Source organism: Podarcis pityusensis (assembly GCF_964106645.2).
Source record: "Podarcis pityusensis genome assembly, chromosome: 6".
In the NCBI taxonomy this organism is placed as follows: Eukaryota; Metazoa; Chordata; class Lepidosauria; order Squamata; family Lacertidae; genus Podarcis; species Podarcis pityusensis.
The window spans coordinates 25039495-25055476 of record NC_138030.1 but is presented as its reverse complement, the minus strand read 5'-3'; the positions used below and the strand labels follow the sequence as shown (position 1 = coordinate 25055476).

The window sequence follows — 15982 nt, the reverse complement described above, 5'->3', positions numbered from 1 at the left end:
TGCGACGGACTGCTGAGAGGTATGTGGAGGAAAAGCGAAAGTGAGGCTTTTCGTTGCCGTGGCAGAGTCTCTTTGATGTCCGGCTGGCCTAATTGGTCTGGAAGCTGCACCAAGCAAGCTTCGTGATTTATGGCTGCCAAGATAAGGAGCCTATGAAGTGAATAGGGCTCACGGCTCAAGTGAAAAGCTGGAATGGAGTTTTTCCACGCTTCTGAAGCTTCTGAAGCTGCTGAGTGCCCAAAGTTAAATCGGCACAATTATGAGACCTGGGCTGTGTGGTGTGAGAGTTTGCTGCGTCAGTTTGGAGTGTGGCATACTGTGTCTGAAGCCCCTCCAGTTCCTCTGACAGATAGATGGAAAGCCCAGAATTCGAGGGCCATAGACGTAATAGTCTTGTCCGTCTCTCTGGAGGAAATTAAAACGTTAGCTGGCCACGTGACTGCACGTAAGATGTGGAATGCTTTGAAGATAGCCCATCTGCCAGTCATCCCAGCCCAGAGTTTGACTGCATCGGAGGTCCTGGCTGTTTCCCAGAGTGTGGGTGAATGCAGGGATGCCGAGGGCACCATTTGCAAGCTGCAGAGGGAGCTGACTGTGATGTCATCCCAGGCAGCATTCCAGCCTCCAGGGGGAGCCAAGGAGTCGGCAGCTGAGAACTCTGTTTCTCGTGAGAACCAAGGTCATCGCCTTTGCAGAGGCCGGAAGGGCAAAGGTAAACAGAGCAAGATCCCTGCAGATGGCCCGAAGCACAAGGGGGGTGAAGAGCCCACGCCAGTGGAAAACAAGGCTTTGTTTGCTGGCACAGCTTCACCAAAGGCTAAAGGCAAGTCTGATGGCCAGGAGCAGGGGGGCAAGCAGCAAAAGCCCACGCCGGTGGAAAACAAGGTTTTGCTTGCCAGAAAAGCTGCTCCAAAGGCCAAGGCCAGGTTTGTTATTGATTCTGGAAGCACCCGCCATGTGACGAAAGACCGGCATCTCTTTATCTCCTTCAAACCTCAAGAAGGTGAGATCCACCTGGCTGATGGAAAGACATTGCGAATCGCAGGAGAAGGGACTGTGAGACTGGCAAGTCTGCACACGACCATCAAAGATGTACTATATGTTCCAGGTGCTGCAGACAACTTGCTCAGTGTCCCACAGCTGACTGGGCGGGGTTTGAGATTTCCTTCAAGAGGAGCGTCTGTGTCATCAGGAAAGGCAAAGAGGACATTTTGCATGCAAAGTTTATAGATGGATTGTTCTGTATGACTTATGATGACAATGGCGCTGTTGTGTCTAATGTTGATTCTTGTTGTGTTGCACAAACTAGCAAAGTTCTTCATGCAGGATGCATTCATGATGCACACAGAAGATTTTGTCACATGTCTTGGCAGGCGCTGGCCTAGATGCCTAAGTTGGTTGAGGGTTTGAACATCAAACCCTGTAAGTTTCACATGAAGTGTGTATCTTGTGCAGAGAACAAGGTGAAGGTTGCTCCAAAAGGCAAGGAGTCTAGCAGGCAGGCTTCCAAACCCTACCAGCTAGTCCACACAGACCTGGTAGGTCCACTTGTGCCCTCTTTGGGTGGAGCAAGGTACTTCATGGTTCTAATTGATTCTTTTCCCAGGTACATTCATGTGTTTATGCTCGAGCAGAAATCACAAGCGTTTCCTAAGTTCAAGGCATTCTGTGCTTGGTTGGAGAATGTTCACGGTAAACGTATTGGCTGTCTCTTTACTGATCGGGGCGGGGAATTCACTTCTCAGCGGTTTGAAGCTTTTCTGACTGAGAAGGGAATCCAGCATGACTTGTCAATGCCTAGATCACCATGGATGAATGGACTTGTGGAGCGAGCAAATCAAACGTTGCTGCAAGGAATGAAAACATTGTTGCATGATGCCAGTCTCCCTGATAAGTATTGGGGGGAGGCTCTGTCAACTTTTGTTTACACTTTTAATCACAGATTGTCATCACCTATTGGTTGTACCCCCTACGAGAAGATGTTTGGTAAGAAATCTTGCGTCAAGCACATGAGAATCTTTGGTTCTGACATGTGGGTACACACCCCACAAAGCAACAAGCTTGGGAAGCGTGGGGCACATGGTTTGTTCATGGGGTACGAAAAAGGTGCATACAGGGTATGGATGACTGACTCTAAATCCATTAAGTTCACAAAGAGTGTTGAGTACAATCCTAAGTGGGGGGGAAATGTGGGAATTTTCCAGAGTTACCCAGAGGAGGATGAAGGTGATGTCAAAGAAGCAGCGAAAGCTGAGGAAGCTGCTGAGGATGAAGATGACGATGATGATCAGAGTTCGGATTCCAGTTCAGTGGGCGGCGCTGCTGCTGGTGTCAGTGACAGTGATGACACAGCAGACTACAAGAGCGCAAAGGCCTCAGTCAGACCATCTGATGCGTCTGACAATGAACTGGAACAACCACTGTTCACCATTGGTCATTTTTCTCCTAAGAAGGAGGAGATGAGTCCAGAAGACTTGCGTCTAGTACGCAGATCTGAAAGAGCCACAAAGGGCAGACCTCCAAAGAGATTTGCTGATGAGTTTGCTAGGACAGCAACTGCTGTTCTTAGTAACTCAGAGAAGGTATGGGAACCTTAAAGCTTCAAAGAGGTTCAGGAGTTAACCTCTAAAGATGCTGAGCCTTGGCTTAATGCCATGAAGGCTGAAGTTGATTCCTTGAATAGGAACCAAGCTTGGGAACTGGTACCGGTAGTCCCAGGAATGAGACTGGTTGGCAGCAAATGGGTCTTCAAGGCCAAGACAGACCAGAATGGCAAGGTTGTCAGACACAAAGCCAGATTGGTTGCCAGAGGTTTTTCACAGGTACCAGGACAGGATTACCACGAGACCTATTCACCCACAGTCAAATATGAGAGCGTTCGGCTGATGCTCAAGATTGCTGCGGAGGAGAAACTGCATGTTTCCCATCATGACATTAATACAGCTTTTTTGTACGGGATTTTGGAGGAGGAGCTGTTTATGCTTCCACCTGACGGGATGCAGATACAGAAGGGAATGGTCTGTAAACTGCGGAAATCCTTATATGGTCTCAAGCAGAGTGCCAGGTGTTGGAACACAAAGCTCACTGAGACATTGCTTTCTCTAGGTTTTCACCAGGGCAAAGCTGATCCATGTGTGTTTGTCAAGGAGGAGGGGCAAAACAAACTGTATTGTTTATGTTTTGTTGATGATCTTCTGATGTTTTGGAAGAATCAGGCTTTGTACCAAAGCACCCTAGCTCAGCTGAAAGAGCACTTTGACATGAAGGATCTTGGTGAGGTATCCAACTATCTTTCTCTGCAGGTGGAGAGGGACCAAGCAGGTAATTTTCTGGTACACCAAACACAGAAAATTGCTGATGTATTAACCAGGTTGAATTTGGTTGATGCAAACCCAGCAGACACACCGATGGTGACAGGTTACCAGGTAGATAGTACTGCTGAAGCGTTTTCTGACATAACGCTGTACAGATGCATTCTAGGCAAGTTGAATTTCATTGCTAGATGTTCAAGACCTGACATAGCTGTAAGCTGTAACCTGCTTAGCAGACATGCCAACAATCCTACTGTTCAGGATTGGAAAGCTCTGAAGCGCATAGCCCGCTATTTGAAAGGGACTATGCACTACAGGCTGAGGTTCACCAGTCAGAAGACTGGAGGTCTTGAAATCTTTGCAGATGCAAGTTTTGGAAGTGACACCACGGATGGTACAAGCACTTCTGGAGTATGCTACATGTACAACCACTGTCTGTTTGACTGGCTGTGCAAGAAGCAGACGACAGTGAGCCTAAGTTCCTGTGAAGCAGAACTCAATGCTCTGTCATTTTCACTCATGGATTGTGAATGGTTGATGCAACTGTTTAAGGACATCAGAGTTTCTGTGAAATGTCCTATACAAGTGTATCAAGACAATAGATCCTGTTTGGCTTTGCTGAACTCAGAGAGTTGCAAGCAAAGAACCAAGTACTTGCAGATTAAGCTACATCGTGCAAGAGAGTGTATTGAGAAAGGACTCATTCAGGTGTCCTACATGGCAGGAAATGAAATTCCTGCTGATCTGTTGTCTAAGGTTGTTAACAGAGAACAACTTAAGGTTTATGTACAGAGGTTGCAATTGGGTTGAACCACAGGTACTACAGGTTACACGGAAAGGGGGAGGATGTTAGGATATTTCCGTTCCACCTTAAAAGGGAGCAGGCTTTGTGAGTCACAGAGTCTGCGCATTTCCTGTTCACAGGAAGTTTACGTTTTCTATTGCTTTCGTTTCTCTCTGTGTGTCAGAGACACTGAAGCAGGCAGTCATGTTTTTCTTTGTTCTGATCAACGCTGAATAAAACTTGTAAATAATGCTCTCCTGCGTGCAACTTTCACTGTGCATTATCTGCTGATAGAGAGTGTGCATCGGCTCTAGAATGTGGCAGGCTATTTTCTGGAGCTCATGTCACTAATTGCTGATACTGCGTGCCTACGGGAGATCGATGGATCGTCCGGCAGCCAGCTTTGGGGCCATGGTGGACTTTATCTCCCTGGCAGTATCCCAACAAATGTCACTACCTAGGACGGCTTGCCTGATGCAAAATTTATCAGCAGCAAGGGAAGTCATTTTTCTTTGGGGTCTGGGGAATGTTATTTATTCCAGAATGTCATCTGAGCAGAACCAATTTGAAATCACAGTATTTTATTGTCACTGCTAATCTGATTCATTTTTTAAAATTGTTCTGGAGTCATCGTTTTGCTTATTCTTATTGACAACAGCACAATGGCTGTGTGTGTGTGGTAGAACAGAATCTCCCTCCCAACTCCAGCATTGTTGTTTCTTACCTGGACCAGGCTGGGCAAGAGGTTAAGAGACTGGCCAATCCAGCAATTCCTCTGTTGCAACTGCTTGGCCTCAACTACTTGTAACCAGGTAAACAGCAGTGACACTAGATGATGGTTCTGCACCACCACTGCTTATTGGTGATTTGTCAATCTGGAAGTTGAATCGAGAGCCAAAACCCCTTTTCATGTTAGAACAAAACTGGATGTTTTCTGGACTGTACTTCTAAGGCCACTGGTTGAGAGACCAACAAAGGGTTTGAAAACCACGTCTCGATCCCACGTTGTATCTCTTTCTGGGTCTTTGCTTACTCGCCTTCTTAGCTATTGAAGTGTGTTTTCATACTGTTTACATTCCTTCTTAGTCTACTACAAAACCATTTCTTTCCCCGTTGTTGCTTTTTTTAGTTCACAGAACCTCTCTCATCAACAAAAACAAATCCAGCAACTGACAAAATAAATTACAAAACAGAAGACATTTTGGAAACGTAGCTAGTTCTTTATTGATTAAATACAGCATTAAAAATAATATAAACCATCGTTTTTTAAAAAAATACACACACGCACACACACAAGTGAGCTTTACCATTTTATGCCTTGCCACTTTAACTGCCATCAATAAAATTTCTAGAGACACAAAAAGACAGTGAAAGTGATGACAGACCATCAATATTATGGACAGATTTGGGCCTACACCATCTTTCCCCCTCAAATGTTAGTTTCTCTCGGGTTTTGCTCCTGCACACATAGCTTTTCACAATACTCATTTCATATTACTCTGTTAGCATTTGAGGAATCCGAGTCATCTTCTTTCATCCCCCAAGCTATTCATTCAAATTGGCCCCAAGTACAAAACTTAATTTTCATATCTTGGAAGCAGAGATTGGCCTCTCTTCTACCTTGACCTTTTCGGAGTTACCAAAATTGCCACCTTGCACCCTTTATCATACAGGATCAAAGCATACCCTCTGCTTGGCAAGCCTGCTATGCTCTTAAAGTTCTACACCAGCCTTCCCCAAGCTTTGGACTACAACTCCCATAACTCCTGGAAAATTTCCCATGCTAGGTGGGAGTATGCAGAGGGCACCAGGTTGGGGAAGACTGTTCTGTACTGACTACTTTCCATGCATTGGCATGAAACAATTTTGAACAGTGGATTTAGAGTGTGCTATACCGATAAAAAAATACTCAAGGGATTTTGTAGGCAATTCTGTATTCTTTTAAGGCTGTGCTGTGACATGTAGATACTTTCCTAAACACATCTGAGTCATCCAGCCTGTGCTGCTCATTACATCTGTTCGTACTTTTCCAGAAAATTCTAATGGACTTCTGCACCTATCCTTTCTCTGGTAAAAGTCTACAAAGGATGAGAAATGCAAAGTTGGAAAATGTTTATGCTGAGCAAGACATGACTCCAGCACTCTGGTCAGAATGAAACAACACAGCTTTAGAAGAAAACAGCTTCCGCATAAACTATTCCCCGCCCCCATCTGTATGGTTAAATAAAACTTGCTTTGTGTTGTGATGTCACCATGATTCCCTACTTCCTTGCCCCCAGCACTGACTATCAGTGAGGTTGGGAAGGGAAAACACTGGCGGTAATGATACCAAGACATGGGGCTAGGATAGACTCAACCTTACACAGAGGGAAGGAAGAGGAGATTTACATGCTGTTGCCATTTTTACCAGGAGACACCTCTTCATGCAATTTCTCATTCCGACCTCCAATAAAGCCCCAAGGGTTTCGTGAACTACCCATGCATCACCTCTCAACGCCACCCATTTACACTGGAGGGTAAGCAGTCAGATGATACTATAAATGGGGCTAAGGAAGGAAAGTACAGGGCAAGTGGAAAGTAACTTCCCAGGTTAATTTGCTTTCTTCCTATCCAAATGGCAACTCATTCACCAGATGTTACATGCAACAGCCCTTGATCCTCTCTTCAAAAGGCAGCCTTAGGAGGGCATGATTGACAGCTGGGCAGCAGGGAGGGGCATTAACTGTTTCCCTCCTAGTGTAGGCAGCTTCTCCCCTCCCCGCTGCAAAAGAAGAAATGGGGTTTCAGATACATGCTTCCTTCCTTCCAAAGCTGCATTTCTACAGAGATCAGATGTGTAATGCACGTTTTTATTAAAGGTGGACTCCCCGCCCTACTCATCCACCCTCAAGCACAAATTCCATTCTTATGCTGACAAAATGCTCCTTCTAAACCCTTTTATGTCCAAATGAGGCAATCTTCTGGCATATTTGTTCATATTTTGCTCTTCTGACAACATCAGCTGTGGTGTTTGGACTAAGAAAGGGTTTAGCTTTCTCACGTCCACTAGTTTGGAAGTGGATAACATGAAATAACCATTTAAATGTCTCTGTTAGTTGACATTTTCAAAATAAATAGGCCCTCTTTAAGTCACAAGTGCAAAATACAGATATTCAAAACTACCAATTTTGAGAAACCCTCTACACATTTAGGTGGATATTTTGGCCTTTTAAAAAATGTGAGCAAACAAGGAAAGGAGGATCTTTAAGTACAGATCATCGCTTTCTCCAGAAAAACCTAGATCATTTCAACAGGCTTTTGGTAAATATACCTACAAACACAACGTTTTAAAAATGTAACACCAAAGAAACAATGAAGACATGAAGACTAAGAACGTTATATGGCTCAGGTGTTTCTGGATTGTCTTGGTCATAACGAAAAGACTTGTTAGGGCCCAGTATAGGAAGACAAGTCTCTGCTGGGGAGTTTCTCTAAAGGAAAAAATTATTACAACCAGACAGGGATGTGAAATCCAATCTGAATATTAAAAAGGTTGAATTAAACAGTAATACTGAGATGGTTTACTCTAATCAAATAGCAACATGTATGTGGAACTGTGTGTGCACACACAAATACACGTTTGTGCACTGAACTGCAATGTCAAGGCTGCATCCCAGAAGACATTGCACATCTACAGTTGTGCATAGTTAATATGTCACCAACACTGTGCTTGGGACATTAGCATTTTGAGGGCAGAACTTCTCCTTTACATTCCAGGCAATTTGGTTACCTAGTAAGCCCTTCAGAAACAAAATGAAGCAAAATGTAGATAACCCCAGCTTCTATCCAAGAAGCCTTACTTCTTTAGAAAGTGTGCAGGCTTTACATGACATCACATTTGTTCACTGGGGTGTCTTTCCACTAATGTGAGAACCTGAAGCTTGTGCATTAAAAGAATCAAACCCAGATGATCTCCATCAATTTCTTCAAAGACAAGACTGTCTCTTTTTAAAACTTTCTTTCCAGAAGTCCTTTACTACAGGCATTCACATCCTATAGAAGCTCTGCTACCCCAATGTAACCCTTCAATTAGCCACAAGTTCATGTGAACAGTTAAAGGGAATTGCTTCTTTTTTCACAGCCTCCCATTAAAATAAAAATAAAAATCCAAGAATAAAAAATTCATCCCCACCCCGGCCCCATTTGACTATTTGTTTAACATAATTTCCAGCTAGGTCATTTCCCTCTCGCCAGTCTTCCTAGAGTGTCCTTGGAAAAGTGAGTTTTGTCTTATAACCCATTCTGCATGAGGATTCACATGGTACAGGTCTAAGAGGTATGTGTCTGGGTCCAAGCAATGTTCACCTGTTGGGACAGAGGAAAAAAATTATTTTAAAGAAACCATTCCCAAAAAATATAGATCTCACTATTCCTCCTGGGCCTGGTAACTTTGGGTAACTTGATTTCAGATTATTTAATAAACTCCCTAATAGTGCCAGGACTTTGGAAAATATTATCTCCTATCATTTTCTGGATTACTAGTATTGTGAGTTGTGGGGTGGGTGGGTTGCCTATAAGCATGAGTCCCTTCTTGTTCCTGAATCCACCAAGGATTCAATTGCTGGAATGGCCAGGCCAGCTTCTTGGTGAGCTAAAGGCTACTCTAAGTATGGGTTGTTAGGGTAACAAAGAAAGTGGTTTTGTGCCAGAAGTCAAATGGGTGTGCCTCCACCCTCTACACCTGGGTGTTGGTGAGAAGGACAAGAGCCAGAGGTGTGTAAGTGCTGGGCTGGAAGAAGACTGCCAGCAGAAGCCATGCTTGATTTCTGCTTGAATCCAAGGCTGTGGCTATGGGAGAAGCAAGACAGTATAGAGCCACAGGAACTTATGAGCCAACTTGTTATAAGGCAGTTTCCTATGTTCCTAATCAGGCTAAAAAAGAGATAGAGGCATAATCATTAACCACATCATGGGAGAAGTGTTTTCAGGAGGACTAAGTGAAACTGTGAAGCTCTCTTCTTATTTTTGCTTTTGGATACTGCTTGTCATTTAGGTAATGTTATATTTATAGCATTGAAATGTAGGTTTTGTACATTATTATATCTGCTATTGTTTTGTTATTATTATTATCATTAGGAAATTGTTACTATGAAATTGTTTCTGTACTCTTTGTTTGAAATGTATTTCTGTTTTCTTTGTTCAAAGCCACTTCGAGCATTTTTTAAAAACCAGCTTACTTGGTTATTTGCTTGATTATTAAGGAAGTGCCTTTAAGCAACCCTATGTGGCCTAGCAAGGCTTAGGCCTGCTAATTCCTAGTGGTTCCCCATTTTGATTCATTCCTAGGACAACTGTTTGCTTCAGCTGCCCACCTCTTAACCCACTAACTCACATTCCCCACCATGAAAAATAAAATGACAACAGTTCAAATTTACATACTTATGTTGCCGCCGACTTCATAGAAGAGCAGGTTCATCGTATCTACCGAACCATTACTGCAAAATTTAAAAAACACACACACTAATTATAACCATTTCCAAGACAAAGAGGCTAATATATATATATATATTGGAATTGCTCTAAATGAGAGTTCTGCAACATGGTGCGCCTTCCAGCTGTAGCTCAGAACTATATTTCCCATCATCCCTGACTATCAGCCATGGAAGGCATTAGGTTGGGGAAAACTGTTCTAGACCTGAGGATGGCCAGCTCATGTTAAAACGGTATAGTGGATTGGAAAATATCCTTTAAGGTTGCCTTTAAAAAAACATGCACATTAAATGTAATGGATCATTTTAAGTAATATGGACGCGGGTGGCGCTGTGATCTAAACCACTGAGCCTAGGGCTTGCCGATCGGAAGGCCGCCAGTTCGAATCCCCGCAACAGTGTGAGCTCCCATTGCTCGGTCCCTGCTCCTGCCAACCTAGCAGTTCGAAAGCACGTCAAAGTGCAAGTAGATAAATAGGTACCGCTCCGGCAGGAAGGTAAACAGCGTTTCCGTGCACTGCTCTGGTTCGCCAGAAGCGGTTTAGTCATGCTGGCCACATGACCCGAAAAACTGTCTCCAGACAAACGTCGGCTCCCTCGGCCAGTAAAGCGAGGTGAGCGCCGCAACCCCAGAGTCGTCCGCAACTGGACTTAACTGTCAGGGGTCCTTTACCTTTACCTTTTAAGTGATATATATGTATTCTGGTATTTTTATTTTGTACACCGCCTTGATAAGTTTTATGTGACAGGTTGTACTGAGTATTTTTGAAATAAGTAAAGCAAATAAAAAAACTTAATAAGGTTTTTCCAAATGCTTCATTGCTCTCTTCTCTCCCCACCCCCACCCCACCCCTGGCATTTTTAAACAGCAAAACTTGTTCAAGAGTGTCAACTGTTTGAGTCACAGGTGTCAATGGGTTCACTCTAGTCTCTTTCTTCTTCTGCAAGGTGGGATGAGTCCTCTGGTTGCCATAGATACCGCATAACTGAACGGATCTATGCACAAAATCAGCATTCACATTCCACTTGTAGAAGAAGACTATGATTTTATTACATGCCCAATCAAGCATTTAAAACTACCCGTCAATGTGTTCAGGGAGGTTACCGTGGTTTCTATAACGCTTTAATTTCATAAAGTTGTGGAACAATTTCCTCTGCATAATGCGCTCTCTCTCTCTCTCTCTCTCTCTCTCTCACACACACACACACACACACAAACTTCTAATTTTGCATCTCACTCCCTTCCTCTTACCACTCCCCCAAAGAATCCTGGGAACTGGACACAGCGGAAGTGCCCTTCATTAAATGCTGCTCATCTCAACAGACATTTAAAAAAGCCTCCTGCCTAATCACACATAAAGAAGACAAGCTACATTTCCTTCTAAGCTAAGGAGAGGAAGTGCTTTTACCATTTGATAAGTTTGACCGTGTTGACAATATTCCAGCCGTTTTGACAGAGGTTCTTCTGGAACTGCCTCAGGACATCTGCAGCTTTGGTTCCACTGGTTAAGCGAACTTCCAGGGAATCCTTTAGGAACGGGGAAGCCTGGACTTTCACTATTTTGGATGGCTGGAAGATGAAGGAGGCAGTATTAGGGGGGCGGCGGGAGGAAACTTAGATGTAAGGAAATCCAAAGCATGCGCACAAAACATGAAGACCTAATCAAACACTCTGTTTGAAAATGCTTGTTATCCTCCAAGTAAAATGGTTATGTATGCTCTTCTCCATAAGCAGGCAAAGGGCAGGATGGATGCAAAGCAACAAAGATTAAATTTGATTCCGTCACACAGCGTGAGAAGCAGTAGCATTTGACTAGAGTTAATAAAGTAAGCATGAGTGCCCCCTGGTGTTTACACAAGGAAAGTGTTTGTTTCAAGCAGAAAATTTCACCATCAGCCAGTTGACCATGCAAATAATTTCTCTCTCTCCATTGAGCAAATCTCATATACAGCAATTAAAAAACAACCAAAAACCTGCATGCCAGGCATCTCAGAGTTTGGTTGCCACTGAGAACCAAAAGGTCCACACAAAACAGATTTCTGGGGAATCATTTGATTTAAAAAAGCAAACAAGAAATATCAGATGGGCCTAGGTCACTTCCAGATAACCTGTTTACTGGACTTTCATCCTGATTTTTTTGCACAAGGTTTGCAAGGTGGTTATAAAGATATGTTGGCTATTCGCTGAGCATTCATTCCAATTTAGTTTGCAGGGAGGTTATACAATGTTGTCTAAAGCAATTCTGGGTTTCTTAAGGTGGTATGCCATGCCAGAATGCCAGTCCCTTTTTAATTGCACAACCTGAATCTGTAAGAACATGGTTGGCTCCCACCTACAAAGCTAGAAGTGTCCTCAGACAAGAAGAGTTCTTTTTTTTTTTTTAAGTACAGATCTAAGAGGCATCAAACCACAAGATCCCGTGAATCCTACAACTGCTGCTGTTGCCTCTCTGAGAACCAACAGCCAAACATGGTAGTGGCCCACTAATTCCTTGAAAGTTCTATCTGTATCTCTCCCAGCTTATTCTGCTAAATCACTCACGCTTGCAAATCCAATCTAACTCTGAGTCAACATGCGAAGACTTATCCTACAGTTTGCATGTGCCAAAAGACAATTGCAAGTGGGCCTGGCTGGCCACAGTTCCATCTTCTAATGCAGCCTTCAGCAACCTGGAATCCTCCAGATATTTTGGACTACAACTCCCAGCTCCCATCAGCTCCAGCCAGCATGGCTGTGGGGGCAGCAATATTTCTGGATAGGAGTTTCTGGAAACTGCAGGGGAGAGAGTGCTCTTATGATTGGGTCTTGTTTGAGCCCCTACAGGGATCAAAGTGGCCACCGAGAGAACAGGATGCTGGACTTCATGGGCCAGGACCAGCAGGCTCTTCTTAAGTTCTTATGGAATTGTAGGCCTAGATACTTAGAGGACACCAGCCTGGTGAAGGATGCTCTTAACGCATCAACAATGCATTAACAATGCAGTGGGCAATGGGGATTTTACTCACTTCGCCATGGTTTTTCTCAGTCTTCTCCTTGTCCAGATTAATCTTCCTTAACAGGTTTTTGATCCTCCTGTCACAGAACTGGTACCTCCTGCTGCTGCTCTCGTTCAGTTTTCTCACTTGAGATACCAAGAAAGATGCAACCTAAAAGGGAATGCAAAAAAAGAAAGAGGTGTGAGGCTGTTGTCATTCTGAAAGTATCTCCTGAAGAGAGGAGAAACAGAAGGGATGTAGAGAGGGGTGGATGGGAGGGAAACCTTTCTGGCGCAGCAGGTCTGACCTTCTTTTTAGGATCTTTTATTCCAAAACTCTGTACCTACAGCTCTGAATAACAGCTGCTTGGCATCACAAAGAGTGCTGTTACAATTAGAGCTGGGTGATACCTTGTTTTCAACACTGTGATATATCAGCAGCTAAATTCCACGATATTCTGATATATCGCGATGTCTGGAATGTATCTCGGCTGCTTCTTTCTCCCCATCTTAGGGGAGGCAGCCAAGATACATCACCCAGCCCAAGTCCCCAAACCTCCCCAGCTCGCACAAGCCAGGGAGTGGGATGTGGGGCTTCCTCAAAGGCGCAGGCAGACAGGAAGACAGAGGCCAAGAGGGAAGAAAATTATTTCCGTTGTCAAAAATCAGCTGCAGGCAGAATGGAGGGGGAAGGAAGTCAATTTGTCTGCAGGCAATTTGAGCTGGGAATACTTCATGGCTCTCCGGCCACTGCGATGTACTGCCAGCTCAAAAACCGGTGTCACAATCTGATACTGTTTCAGACAATTTTCCCAGCTCTAGTTACAATCAGGTCCTGCTTCTGGGCTTCCCATAGGCATCTGGTTGGCTACTGTGAGATCAGGATAGCTGGACGAAATGGGTCATTGGCCTCACCCAAGAGGCTCTTACATTCTATGCGGCTGCCATTTTAAATACCAAAAAGATACAGTGGTACCTCGGGATGCGAATGGGATCCGTTCCGGAGCCCCGTTCGCATCCTGAATGGAACGTAAGACGCAACGGCGCGTCTGCGCGTGTCGCATTTTGCCGCTTCTGCACATGACGTCATTTTGAGCATCTGCGCAAGCGGTGAAACCCAGAAGTAACGCACTCCGTTACTTCTGGGTTGCCGCGGAGCGCAACCCGAAAGCGCTCAACCTGAAGCACATTCAACCCAAGCTATGACTGTATTTTAAAAATCAATATAGAGTTTTATCAATGGCAATTCAAGGATGACTCGGAAAATATGGCCCCAACTTACAGTCCAGAGTAAATCCTGATAATGGATCATCATCCGCACCACGTCCGCCGCACCCTCAGCCAGCTGTTTCTCCTTCCCTTCTGGGATCTTGTTCGGCAGCCCCTTGTGCATGAAAAGATTTGGAGCAATGACTGTGGAAACGTTCCAAAGATTCATCTTGTTTTTCCGCTCCCTGGTAACCACCAGCCTCAGAAACTCCAGCAAAGCCTGAAAAAGGGGAGGAAAATTATTTTCCGTTATCAAACATCAGCTGTAGGCAGCGGAGAGAGATGTCAAATTGTCTCTGGGTTCTGAGATGATGAATATGAGAGTGCTTGCAGACAACGTATTTGCAACATTGTGATGTAAGAATGTTGTCCGTACAGCAATACCACAGTTCTAAAAGAATGAGTTTGTGTATCATTTTGCACTCTACAGTCAGGGCACTACGATCCCCAGGAGGTGGCGATATTACCTTCAGGGTGTTTCGGTTGGGTTCTGGCAAAATCAGTATAAGCAGATTGAGAGCCTGCAGCCTCTGTTTCAGATCTGGGATATCTATAATGGAAGGAACAATCAACATCCAAAATTACTGGGAAGAAGATAACATTGACCTAGAAGCTCTGCCTCTTTAAAACTGCATTTTATAGACAGTCAAACCACGGTTGTCGAACGTAATCCATTCTGGAAGACTGTTCGACTTCTGAAACATTTGATAACCGAGGAGCAGCTTCTGATTAGTTGCAAGAGCTTCCTGCACTCAAGCGGAAGCCACGTCGGACGTTCCGGTTCCAAAAAACGGAAAACCTACTTCCGGGTTTTCGGCGTTCGGGAGCCGAAACATTCCAAAACAGAGGCGTTCGGGAACCGAGGTTTGACTATACCAGTAGAAGACTGTTTTACATATCAGGGCCACACTATTTCATACTCACTCATTGCCTCTCGTACGCAGTAACCAGCACGTAACATCTAGGCAGTTTCTTAAGTAGCGTGCATGGCTTAGCATGAGATGAAGACAACTCCCACAGCCTTAGAAATGTCAGATTACTCCAACAGTTAATGCACACAGACAACACCATGCACCTTTAAGAGGATGGCATATCTGCCATTGTTCCTATTCAATCACCTGAAAATGCCCACCCCTTAGTGTGTGGAAGGACAACCTGGTGCTGTTGGGCTACAACTACAGTCATCCTGGGGGTGATGGGAGTTGACCATCTGGCAACATCTTGAGGGCAACAGGTTCCCCATCCCTGGCTCACAGCCATCCGTCAGTGACACTTGTATCACACTCTTCCCCCCAAGAAGCTCTGGAAAATTTAGGCTTGGCTTTACAGAGCATGACTTTGCCCAAGGTTTCTTGAGTGAGAGCTTTATGGCTGAGCAAGAAATTGACCTTGGTTATCTGACGTCTAACAACGTATCTGCTATACAACTGCCACCTAATATGCTCAACAAGGAAGAAGATGGAAATCAGTGCTTAAGGTGGCAGGGCCGGATCTCTTTAGCCAAGGCCTAACTCACTTTGCACAGCTGCAAAGGCAGGTAAGTATTCTGCCGTCAGCAGAGGGGTGGGCAGTTCCCGGATGAACCTCTTCAGCAAGCCAGAGACATCATTCTGATGGACCTCATCCCACTGGAAGAAACCAGTATAGAACTCACTTTCTAGCTTTTGTTCCAGGCTCTGGGGGGAAAAGGGAAAGAGGGGAAAGTCACATACTGAAGGTAGAAAGATTTGGGAAAAGTAAACATGGGAAGGGGTGGGGATAAATGACTGCAGGCACAATTACCTTGCTAGTCCAAGGTTTTTTTTTTACAAGAATCTCAGCAACCAGACGGTGTTAGGTTGTCCACAATAAATTAGTAATCCAGAGGTAGGCCATGGTATCCTTTTTTTATCCACCTTAGTCTGGATCATACCCAGCACTCTCCTCTGTCTGTATATCACAGGGGAATGTAGATACTGTAGCTGTAGATCATGGGTAGGTAAACTAAGGCCCGGGGGTTGGATCCGGCCCAATCGTCTTCTAAATCCGGCTCACGGATCAGTGTGTTTTTACATAAGTAGAATGTATCCTTTTATTTAAAATGCATCTCTGGGTTATTTGTGGGGCATAGGAATTCGTTCGTTCATTCCCCCCCCCCCCCCAAAAAAAATATAGTCCAGCCCCCCACAAGGTCTG

General features: G+C 44.4%; 1 protein-coding gene across 2 annotated transcripts in view; it reads right to left on the bottom strand.

Annotated features, from left to right (window-relative positions):
• Nucleotides 1-5294: 5294 nt before the first annotated feature.
• ARHGAP40 (Rho GTPase activating protein 40) overlaps nt 5295-15982 on the bottom strand; it is a 35722-nt gene continuing 25034 nt past the window's right edge. For both annotated transcript variants that reach the window (XM_081009239.1, XM_081009238.1), the window contains exons 9-15: nt 15324-15483; nt 14275-14357; nt 13821-14027; nt 12570-12710; nt 10973-11133; nt 9514-9569; nt 5295-8439 (exon numbers count right to left, since the gene is read on the bottom strand). In XM_081009239.1, the coding sequence (XP_080865365.1) occupies nt 8306-8439; nt 9514-9569; nt 10973-11133; nt 12570-12710; nt 13821-14027; nt 14275-14357; nt 15324-15483 (942 nt within the window). In that variant the 3' untranslated portion in view covers nt 5295-8305. The remainder of the gene's footprint in view (nt 8440-9513; nt 9570-10972; nt 11134-12569; nt 12711-13820; nt 14028-14274; nt 14358-15323; nt 15484-15982) is intronic.